At 39.6% G+C, this 12,648-nt stretch overlaps 1 protein-coding gene across 1 annotated transcript; it reads right to left on the reverse strand.

The window, feature by feature from the left end:
- Positions 1-962: 962 nt before the first annotated feature.
- timm44 (translocase of inner mitochondrial membrane 44 homolog (yeast)) lies at positions 963-12,491 on the reverse strand. Its single transcript, XM_053512459.1, has 13 exons — positions 12,425-12,491; positions 11,255-11,362; positions 10,979-11,155; positions 9,994-10,074; positions 9,329-9,478; positions 9,095-9,231; positions 8,274-8,359; positions 6,811-6,903; positions 5,682-5,806; positions 5,555-5,605; positions 5,366-5,455; positions 3,737-3,847; positions 963-1,797 (listed from the first exon to the last, which is right to left on the reverse strand). The coding sequence occupies exons 1-13, from the start codon at positions 12,452-12,454 to the stop codon at positions 1,678-1,680; spliced, it is 1,359 nt and encodes a 452-aa protein (XP_053368434.1). The 5' UTR covers positions 12,455-12,491; the 3' UTR covers positions 963-1,677.
- Positions 12,492-12,648: the final 157 nt, after the last annotated feature.

Raw genomic sequence — 12,648 nt, forward strand, 5'->3', positions numbered from 1 at the left:
TAATACATTTGAACACTATCGCATATGGTTTTAGGCAAAAACAGGCTGGTGGAGGTGTGTTGTATTTGCTGGCACCCACAAGAATCATATCCAGGGATGTGGGTGTTGAAGAGCTGTGAGCCTCAGCAGGGGGATTTATCACAGAAGACAGGACTGAAATAGCCGAGCTCAGCGATGGATGAATGCACGCGCTTGTTCATCATTTTTTCTAGTGCTGGATTATAAATCTAACCATATCTGTGTAAGCCAACCCCCTTTTTCAAGCTGTAGTGTATATCTGTTCTTTGAGATGATACAACACACTGTATATGATAAACAATCAAATATATTTGAAGCTGTCAACAAGTTCTGATTTAGATCAGGTTCAGTGTGATTCAGTAAACAAATCAACTTTAGTGGAGCAATGAACTCCTCCTCCAGTGTGACTGACAGGTACAAACACCATGCCTCCTACACTCAGGATGAGAGAGGCCACACCTCCTAAATCGACAGGCAAAGATGCCACGTTTCCTATACCACTCATCCTGTACAAGGTCGTGGGGGCCTGAAGCTATCACAGGAGACTCTGGACATAAGGAGGGGTACACCCTGGACAGGGTGCGAATTCATCACAGGGCACGTGCGTACACACACACAAACGAAGGGCGAATTGGAAACACCGATTAAGCTAATCTGCATGTCTTTAACTTGGGGGGAAAAACTGGAGGACCTGCAGGAAACCCAACGAGCACGGGAAGAACATGCTGCCGTATGGTCGTTCAGGGTTTTAATTTCCACTAATGCTAAAGTAGTGTGAGCTAGTGAACCTTAGTTGTTAACTACATTTGCCTGATAGCTCATAAGAAGCAACCTTTAAAAAGAAAACATGTTCTTTGCCAAATTTCATTTTGACAAAATGTTTCCTTTTAATTCAACTTGTATTTGTTTCAGACATTTACAAGGGACTTCTCTTACACATTCAGCATTTTTTCTAATTTATTTTAAAAATAAAATTTTAAATGTGCCAGTAAATGTCTTGGCATCCCCCCCCCCACTTTCTTTTTTTTATTACAGTTTTGAGTTAAGTTGACTTTAAAACTGTATTGCACACAGTATCTTAATTAAAAAAAAAAAAAAAAAAAAAAAAAAAAAAAGATGCCACACTTTGTTTATGGATTCATCTTGCAAAATTTTGCCACATTTTTAAACATGATTAAAAACATAATATACGTGCTTACAGTTATTACGTTTATTAGATATTAATCGTTTGGGAATGATTATATTATACAAATCTCAGCCAATAAAGATATAATCTGGGCAAAATGCTAATGTAGCTAATAATAAATGGACTTCAGAGTTACGTTGGCTTCTGAGCTCTTCCACAAACCCTGTTAGCATATTCGGCTAAACTATCCCTTTAAGATCTTTTTAATACATGTATATTAAATGGCACTGCTTTACCACAGACCCTACTGCGGGAAGAACCGAACACACATCTTCAGCAGAACTGTAACAGAAAGTCACAACTTCCAACCATGTGACGTCACTCTCAGGTCCAGTGACACGGCCAGAGTACAGTCATGCTTTAGGGAAAGTCTCACACAATGGATTGTGTATGTGCAGTCACTTTCTTTCAGTCTGAGCCGCGCGTGTGTGTTTGTGTGTGTGTGTCCGTGTGTCCATGTGTCCTCAAGCTCCTCAGAGAACCTGCTCCGTGCTTGAGGCAGAGATGTCAAGCAGCCTCCAGGCAGCGTAGGGGTTAAATTCCTCCTGGTCACGACACAGAGCCCAAACATACATCATCCTCAGGACTTTCTCCTAAAGAACAGAAATGACACAAGACAAGCAGAGACACAAAGACAAGTCAGTGAAGTCTTGCTACATACCATAAATTATGCAGTCTGTACAAAGCAGGGCTCATATTAAGTAGAAATATATTTTCCCAGGGAAGAGAGCGAGACATTTTGCCAATGTACTTAATCAACCTGTCTGAATTGTACTTTGTTAGTTTTGCAGTAAACCTTCAGTATGAGGCTAACAACATGGATTCTGCCCACCCAAAAATCTGTTCCACAAATATTATAGAATTGTTCACTGACTTTTAATTAATAACATTTAATTTACTCTTACTCACTCATCTTCTATACCGCTTTATCCTGTATTCAGGGTTGCGGAGACCTGGAGGACTAGGCTCCCAGGAGGCTTAGGCTTAGGGCATGAGGCGGGATACACAGGTTGCCAATCCATCGCAGGATACACGCGCACACACAAACTCTCATTCACACGCTTCGGGCAATTTGAGAATGCCAATTAGCCTAACCTGCATATCTTTGGACTGTGAGAGGAAACCGGAGTACCCAGGGGAAACCCACCAAGCACGGGGAGAACATGCAAACTCCATGCCCGGACCGTGAAGGTGCAAGGCGACAGTACTAACAACTACACCACTGTGCCGCCACAGTTAATTTAATAGTTATTTAATAAAAAATTATATTCAGGGAGTAATTATATTGGTTATCTGTATCACCTCCAGCTTTCAGACTTTGGGAGTCAGGATCTGGGAGGCAGAAAGATTGGAAAAGAAATGTGCTTGTTTAAGATGGATAGTGTTTAGATTCATGGTGATTTTTTTTTACATGTTTATAGATTAGTCACACTATTTCCTAAACAACCATAGAAGCTCAGATGAACTACTGTAGATTTGATCAATTTACAGAAAATATTTTGGCTTAAACAGACTTCGATAATTGGCTGAGTTTCCATATAGCAAAAAGACTTCTTTACTGTCTAGATCACAGAATCTTAAGTCTTAGATCTTAAAGGTCTAAAATGGCCAGACTAATGGGATGTCCGGCCTTGTGTCTCAGTCAGTGGCCTGCTGTAATGAACAGCTCCATCTACATTCAAAACCCCCATCGACAGGCTGTCAGAAAGACTTCGTCATATTAACGACCCAGACAGTGTTTATGTGCTTCCTAATCCAACTCACACCACAAGCAGCACCACTTAAAATCATCAGCTAATAAAAACACATTTGAAGTTGCAAAACAGCAAAAAAAAAAAAACAAAAAACAAAACAACACAAATTACATTAAACGGATGAGCTCCCTGTAACTGGAATGCCTGTCCCCTCACCTCCACTTGAATGTCTGGCTAACTAGAACGTCTCACTCCTGGCACATGTCTAGATCTCTAGTCCCAGAATGATTAGCTCCAATAACTAGAACACCTAGGTATCCAGAACTGAAAATTCTAGCTCCATGGAGCAGGAACATCAAGCTCTAAATAACCGATACATCTTGCACAATAAAACTGGACTCTCAAGCACCTAAAAAAATCCTGGCACATGGTTACAACGTCAGGTGCTTAGTGCTTCTTTGGATGATGTCAAACCAGCCACCACAGCAGTGATGTCTGATATTTAGAACACTCCACTTTCTGTTTACTGTTTTTCTAATTTACAATTTAATTCATCTATAAGCACGGGCAATTATTATGCAAAGATTCCCTTGGCATTGGTGTCTACACAACATAAATGTTATAACATTAACGCTAATGTTAGATGGCAGTGTGCAGTACTAAACTAGCCCTGGCTATCGTTCTGGTCATTAAGGTTTAACCTTGCTTTAGGTAAAAACAGATTAGCTACACTTTAGTAGAACAGCACTAGTATCCCAGCACTAATTTAAGCACCTTCTCTGCCCCAACATGAAAAGGGGAAAATAATTCCACCTCCTCAAGCTGCATCAGGACTCACCGGGTCGCCCTCCACCACTTCACCCTTGGTGTTACGGATCACCATCACCAGCTGGGCTTGGAAAGTGATGATTAGGACAGGGCCTTGTTCCATCATTTTCCCCATGGCCAGCTACACACACAAACAAACAAACACACAACTAAATTAGATTTTAAATTGCATTTCCTGAAAAGAAAGAATTTGTCTTTTGCATACACGCTCCATTAGCTGTTATAAACTGATTCACGTCTCCAGAATAAAAATGAACACAAGTGCAATGAAGTGAATGCTAATGTTCTGTTTGTGGAAAATAATGGTAATGTTCTAACGATACTATGATGACTATTTTGTATTGCTAACAGTTCAAAACCAAATATATCACAGTTCTTGAAGAATTGCCTGATACATAATACATTTTATAAAAAGTGTTGTGCAGCATGCACACACCTTTAAAGTCACCCTAATCTTTTTCTTAAGGTTTTCTCAATCCTTTTAGGTAAATTTATTTGAGAACCCAGCCTGATCGAAACACACAAAACTCTCTTTAAAAAACAAAACAAAACAGATAACAGTAAACATAAACAAATAATTGTTAGTGTTTTCTGATATTTTCCCTTAACTATATTATCTTTCACATGCTTCTCTCTTTGTCTTCCTTATTCCTTCCATGGCAATATTTTCTATGGTTCACCAGTTAGTTATCTCTTTGTCTCTCCGGATTTATATAAAATAGGGGTGGCCGATACACCGGTAGACACGGTTAACCGGTAGAAATTTGTTAACCTATTGTCTTAATCGCGGTTGAGATCACGTGACATTGCACATTATGTAACCACGCAATACACATTCACTTCTATGGGAAGTCAAACACATCTAATGTGGGACGAAACCGTGGCACCTGATTGAGCCGGTGTGGGCAGACCAAATATCCAGACCTGGTGGATCACGCAGCGCAAACCAACTTGAGCAGCGCTGCTCGAATCACAAACCTGCGCGACTCTGGTAGAAATAGACCGCGCAGACCATCAAAATACATTTTACCCCGCTGTGATGCGTACGTAGGAAACCAGGAAATAATATTAAACAGTCCTGACATTTTAAATAAATTTGGCCAAAGTAAAAAAATGCGGCAAACCACAGCAATTCACAGTTTAAATAAAATGACATTATGTAAAACAGTTTCTTTGTGTTTGAATTTTTATTTATGCATTTTCAGATACTAATTTTCTATATTGTGATATATATCGTTATCGAGGTAGAAAAAAATGCTTCTACCGTGATAGAAGATTTTGGTTATATCGCCCACCCCTAATATAAAAACATGCAAATGTGCGAATGGCTCATACATTGATCATCCATGATGTAGTATTATATATCGTGTAGTATCATCACTCATCAGTTTTTAGAGAACATACATGATTCTTAGGGCATTAGGCTTAGGACTTATATATACACACATCTCTTCGCTTTCTGAATTAACCCAAAATTAAACAGTCTGACACTGCATTGTGCGCGTATGAGTTGTGTCTCTACCGAACTCTAAGTACAGTACTAAGTCAAAACACAACGGAAAGATCTAGTGCTTCATTTATTAAATGTTAACCTCAAGTAATGTAACAGTTTTTCTGCATACTGTCAGCTTTTACTCACATCCACATTGTCAATGTCTAGAATCTTTGAGTGAAACTGCAGGCCCATTGCTTTAGCTTGATGAATCGGATGAGCCAACTGGCTGTAAGTCTGCAAAAACCAAAAGCAAAGCAACAATCAATCTAATCATTTATTGAATTACCAAATTTCACAAACTGAAAACACATTCTTAATAATGAATAAACGTACAGCTTCATAGCACCAATCTTTCAGGACCTCCAGCTCTCCTTGAATCATAGCCTGAAAAAAAAAACATGTTTAAAGCGGCACACAGGTACAGGTCACTTTGCTATAGTTAAACGTGTTGCTGATGTACCTCTAGGATGTTGGGAATGATGTCCTTCTCACACTGTTTAAGAAAGGAGTCTTTATCAAAGTTGGGGTCTACCTTCAGGATCTCAGTGAGAACTTCCGACATCTCGGTCTTGGAGAACAAGCCACCTGTTAAAAATCAAACATCAACAAATTCTTTTTAATTGTAGACATTTTGAGATTTTCAGGGTCATATTTTCAGCATTGGAGAATATACTATAATACAACATTCAGCTCACATTTTGAGAAGATACGGTCTGAGTCTCCCTACCTTTATTGGGAACCAGATGTCCCACACCAAAACTGATAGGTAGAAGAGTTTTTGCCTCCTCAGTAAAACTAACAGGCATAAAGGACACCTCTCTTAGAACTGACCATTGCAGAAGACACTCCTTTTACTGAGACTAAAAAGCACAGAGGCCACACCTAGTCTACAGCGACTGACAGCTGCAGAGGTCACAACCTTTTTTATTAGGACTGATTGGCATCGACACCATACCCCTTCACTGAAGACATGTCTGCTCCACCAGGACTGCCAGCCCACAGAATGCACTCCTTCTTTATTGTGAGTGAGTGGCACAGTGGACAAGGACCTTTTATTGTGATTAATAGGCAGAGAGGCTACAACTCTTTCATTTGTCCCGATGGGCAAAGAGGCCACAACTCACAGAGACTGAGACGGACTACAAGAAAGGCCACACCTAATTTACAGAGCCTTAACAACATCAATTAGTTTATGCTGTCAATGTGCTCTTGTGCTCTGTCAAATTCCACTTCCACACATAGCATCATAAAAAAAAAAAAAAAAAAAAAACACGGTGATCTTTTTCATAAATCTATCAAATCAGGTAAAATATGTATTTCGTAAACATGCACAGAGGAAATCTGCTGGCTGCTCAATATCTGGGTCTGACGCATGTCTAAAAAACATAAACGGCACCATAAAGGTGAATTATATATACTAAGATAAATCATTAGGTGTTCAGCCAGTGACGCACAATAAAAGCCTCAGTTTTTTCCCTTTTTGTTTTTGCTGTTTTAGTTATACGAGCCTAAAACACAACCTCCAGATCACACCCCTTTCTATGAAATGTCTATAAAATACAGGTAGCTGAGGTGCTAATCCACATTACCTATGAGATCGGTCATCTTATCTGTGATGGCACGAGACGCTCTGATTAAGGCATTGTCACTCTCGTCGTATTTCATCTTCATTTCAAAGAATCCTGTAGGGGAAAAAAGTGATAAAAGTTTTTTTATTTAATTACAGTTTTGGACTTTAGGGCAAATTTCCTGATTTTAATTTATGTCTGTATTTAGGTTTTTCATAGCAAACTGTCTGTTTGGCTGCTTAACACAGAATGAAGTTTTTTTTTATGATGATTCAGGCTTGCTAAGTACTTCTTCACAGCTTCAAACTGTATTCCTAACGGCCCTATTCCAGGACTCAAACTGTGAAAGAGTGGTTCTTTAAGTGTGAGAAATAATTTTCTCATGCATGTAAAGGTAACAGCAAGCACGCCAGCTTGAATCTTTGAATACGGTCATGTCATGAGGGAAGAAATTTGAATTAGTGTAATTAACCTGGTCATTCACTGGACTTGCCACATAACATTGTTGAGTGTAGACTTGACCAACCCCAGATCATAACACTGCCTCCAGAGGCTTGTACAGCGGTCACTATGCATGCTGGGTGCATCACTTCATGTGCCTCCCTACTTATTCTGTTGCACGCATCACTCTGGGATTGGTTCAGTCTGAACTCATCAGACCACATGACTTTTTCCATTACACTAAAGTCCAATCTTTATACTCCCTAGAGAACCGAGGCCTTTATTTTGCCATGATTAGTCACATGGTTTATTATGGATACCCAGAAATATAGTTACAATCCTGTTGAGTTCATTTGCAGTGACAAATTTTAGCCTTGCCCTGTATGTTCCTATACAAAAAACCTTGACTCATAGCACAATTTTGCCTAACTGACCTCTGTTTAAAGCGGACAATGTCCTTTGACTATCAACACGCCCTTTTCATGGGTCATAACTTTCCTTACAAAATATTTCCAATAGTGTAAGTATAAAATGATAACATGGGTCATGATAACAGTGGTCAACAGCCTGACACTGGGGGGGAGAAAATAAAACGTCACTGCAGATACAACATTTTGAATGAGAGAGAGAATAAAAAAAGGTCTGTTAGCTCTCAATCCCTCACTGTGTGGCTTAGAAAATTTAATTACAGTGAACTGAACAGATAAATGACAGACACCCAGTCAGTACCAGCATGAAATAACATCCAGTTTATTAATTTTTACCCCATTCCGAATGAATCATAGGGTTTCAATGTGAGACTTAACAACTTTGGCTTATATAGCTTGCTGTGAATTAACACATTAGTGCAATCCTTTATTCACAAGCTTCATTAGGATTAAAATTAACAAGGGCAACATGATTCACTGCTCAAAGATCAGTTTCATTTAGCACATCTGATGATGAAGACAAATGGCTGTAGCGCCATCTGGTGGTACAAACAATATGCTGAACTTTCACACTTTCCTCAAGACAACAGTTGAGAATGAGCACAAGAGACTTACTGTTAAAAACTACATTGTTGTCCTTAAAGTCTTTCCACTGCTGGTACCATTTCGAGTCCTTGTGAAGCACGACACCTGTTGCCTCCCTGAAAACACACACGGACACATACATTTAAATTGACTTTAAACGGAGGCAATAATTAAATGCAGCTGGTTATTCTGATGCCATCCTTCACTTAACCTCAATAACAGTGTTGAAGGACGTTACATTACAGCGTTACTTTCTAATAAAAGTAAGTAGTTAGAGTACTTTTCCATTGCAGAAAATGAAAACTCCTTTGTGATTCATTATGCATGTAATAAGACCTTTATAATTATTTTACCATCACCACTCAGCATAGTTTGACCCATAATCTGTTAACTACTAATACCCCTATCTCAACTACGTAATTTCACGCAGTAGCCGTAAGTATGGTTCATCATGATTCACCGCGAGTTTTGGCGCCGTGATTAGGTTTCCATCTTTCCGCACGTTGGGCCTCACATAGTGAAACCGCATAGGTAAGATAGGGGTATAACAGCAGGAATAACAGAGTGGGCAGGTTATCAGGGGCGGGGCTTGTAGAACGACTTTCTCTCTCCCTCTCACACACGCACGCGCGCGCGCACACACACACACAGCAAAAAAGTAATTCAAGTACTCTACTTTGTAACGCGTTACACCCAACACTGCTCAATAATCACATGAGCACTTTATGGATCTTTTAGATAGGTACATAACAGCTGTGTTTACTTATAAAAATAAGATATTCTTGTGAAAACACCTTCACTTCGAACACACAACCAGGGACAAGCGGAGAAAAAACTTCGTTTAATCTTACTCGTTTGCATCGAAGACTTTGGCTTCAGCCTCTGCAGCTTTAGAGGAGAAGTCACTTCTCTTTCGTAACATAGTGGGTGCTCTGTAAGGTCCGCTATGACCAATGTCCCCAATCTCCTTTTTTACGCTCTCCATACCCTGAGGAGTGTCACACACACGTCTGGGTTTACAACACATCGAACAAGAAGAGCAGCAAAGTGAAACTGCCATAAAGCTTATGACTCTTGATTCTAACCTGCGAGATTGCTCGAAAAGCTCCAGTCTTTCCCAGCTTCTCTCCGCCCTTAGAAACACTCTCTGCTGACTGCTTGGCTGTTTTCGCTGCTTCCTCCATTCCCTCCATGATTTTTTTCCCAATGTCCGAGCGACCGACTTCTCCTAAACCCTACAGGCATCCGCACAAGCATGACGTTAATTTATAATGCATCCAAATGTCAATACATTGTAAACACAGAACCTGACTTATGACGATTAATAAAACACTTGCACATCATACACTGTATACAAGGAGGGTCACTGGCCAGCACTGTTTGGTGATTCTTCTGCTCCAACATAGCTGCTCAAACTAATGGAACTGTTAATTACCAGGTTCAGTGGGTGTGTTTAGGTTTTGGTGGATTACAATCTGTGCTGGAAACTGACACTTTAGGACTGGAGCTGAAGGACACGCTGTCACTAATTATGCTTTTGCATCTATTGTACAATTTAGATATTTAATTGGACAGTAATTACCATTTGAATTAAACCTTTTTAATATCATGTACAGTTTAATTTAAGGTTGCCAAACCAGTAGTATAAAAGTTACAGTTTACTACCTTTTTTGACAATATTTAGTACCTTAGTACTTTTCCATTGCTTTTCCACATATCCATCCTAAATGTTCTGTGCAAGCATACTCACCTCTTTAACCGTCTCTGACAGCGTCCCCAGCTTCTTCTTCAGCACCTCTGAAGTCTTTACAGTTTCAGACTCGATGGTTTTCTACAGAGAGATGATTTAACACAGGAATTTTACAATACACAGAGAAATTAAATGTTACTTAAATTAAGGCACTATTTTACTCATGTAAACAATTAATAAACATTTATTTCTCTGTGTACACTAAAGGCCTCGGCTTTGCAGACTTATTGCATAAGCAACATGACAGTCACTGCACAGCAAACAGCTGGTGTGCAGAGGCTTCTCTCCCCCTGCCATGCCCCAGCCAGCTCAGTGAACTCTTCTTACAAACATGCTACATGAAAACGTTCAGCCTGTGACTTTACTGTGTGTTACCTTCCTGTACCTGTAAGAATTGTTAAAGCTTTTGGCAGACATTCCTCACATGAAACACTGCTTTGGAAAAATCTAACAGTTAAAGAGAAAAAGATGTCTTTTAAAGAGACTTGGTAATATTCCCACACGCAAATCAGTTTGTGTGATCAGCCAGTTAAGACACATCCATTCTGTAAATTTAAGTTTGTATTGGCCAATTTCGATCTGTGGCTAATTGATCCGAGCACCCTTAATGATTTAGTCTTCCCTCACAGACATGTCCTCTGCATTACAAGCCTTAACTAGAAGCAGAAAGTTTCAGGTAGGGTTGTGTCAGAATTACATATAAACAATTTAACAATTTGGAATAATCAGAGCAGGATAAAGCATCCATTTAATGAGGTAGTTTAAAGCAAACAAAATATAAAGTTGTATCACATAGATACGGATCTATTGTTGCAATATGCAATCTATGTTGGCAAATTACTTTAATAATAAAAGTAAAATAATCCCTTTATATAACTAAATTGCATGTAGTACACACAATGTTTAATATGACAACCTGTGATATATCCTGTATGAATGAATGACTAATGACTAAATAATTAATAACCTTAAAACAAGAACTCACATATTTCCGCCTGGCTTGTTGAAGTGCCTCCGATTCCTCCAGTTTTTTGGCTTCCTCACGAAATTTCTTGATGTTCTCTTTCATTTCCTTGTTTTTGTTCAGCTCCTGCTTTAAACTGTCCAAAAATTCACCTAAGAAGCCTTTTCGCCCTCCTCTGTCCGCGGATAAATACCGAACCTGAACAAGCACAAGAAAATAATGTATTCTTATTTAAATATCTATCCGACTCTTCAAACAGTAAAACTAGGTAAAAAGTGAAATCAGAATAGTTCAAACCTGCGAGGCGCTTGTGACAGACCCACATATCCTATGCACACAAGAGCTGTCATATGTGGACAAACAAGTGCGTGTAGTGAGTAATACTAAACTCCTCCTGACATAGTGCTGAAATCAGAAAGAGAGAGAGAGAGAGAGAGAGAGAGAGAGAGAGAGAGGTCAAAAACATTCAACAGACCCAAAATACAAGTACATATTTAAATTTCATTCACTGACAGAGTAATTCATTCTCTACACTGTTTATCCTGTACATGATCACGAGTGGACTGGAGCCTATTCCAGGGGCCTTGGGCATGAGGTACACTCAGGACAGGGTGCCAAACCATTGCAGGGTACAAGCAAGCACACACACTTTGGAATATTTGGAAACGCCAATTAGCCTAATCTGCCTGTCTTTTGAAAGTGAAGTACCTGGAGGAAACACACCAAGCACAGGGAGAAGATGGAAACTCCACACACAGACTCAAAGCTGGGACTCAAACCCCTGACCCTGGGGGCGCGACGCCACAGTGTTAATCCCTAACCATTGTGCCACCCAATATGAAACCAGCAGCAATTCTTCTCCTTGTCAAAGAAGTCAAATATTATTTAACACATATGGCGCATGATAAAGTTATACTGAATCCCATATTAAGTTCTCAGTGTGCATTTATTTCCTCTATTCATTAACTTAACACAAAAATAAATACAGCACCAAAACAAAGACAACACACTACACACTGTACACTACAACACATTAAACGCGTCACAGACTGACTGGAACCCCGACAGCCTGCACTACACGGGGCACGACGCAGGCACGCGCCTTACTCACGCGCCTTACTCACGCGTCTTCTCTACAGCAATGAGAATGCTCTTATGTGAGATTCATCACATACGCACAGCAGTTACACAGATTAAATCAATAAAATCCCTAGAAGTAAATATGTCCTCCACATAAAAAGCAAAATAAATAAATAAATAAAATACTGGAGGGGAAAAAGGTCCAAAATAAAATCGGCTCACCGGCATGACATGCTAACGCTAGCTAGCTACAACCCCTGGTCGCTTCGTTTTACTGCAAAACCCTTACGAATTCTAAATGAATGCTTCTTTTAAAGCCTAATATTTCAGTACATATACACACCTCAAATCACGCGTGAACAAAGAATTTAATGAAAAAAATCTCACCTGATAACAGTGACACAAGGAGGCCGCCATCTTGGTCACTTACCCCTGTAAGCACAAGCGTTGACCTTGTGACGCATTTCCGGAGGCGGGGCCAGCGACCACGTTTTAACAGGGAGAGCTCATGTGCAAGTTTACAATTATTCATCATTTTTGTCTCATCTTAACACTTCTGGATTGTGTTGCAAACACAAAAAAAGAAAATCTCTTCATGATCAGAAAATAGC

This window comes from Clarias gariepinus, chromosome 15, assembly GCF_024256425.1.
Source record: "Clarias gariepinus isolate MV-2021 ecotype Netherlands chromosome 15, CGAR_prim_01v2, whole genome shotgun sequence".
Classification (NCBI taxonomy): Eukaryota; Metazoa; Chordata; class Actinopteri; order Siluriformes; family Clariidae; genus Clarias; species Clarias gariepinus.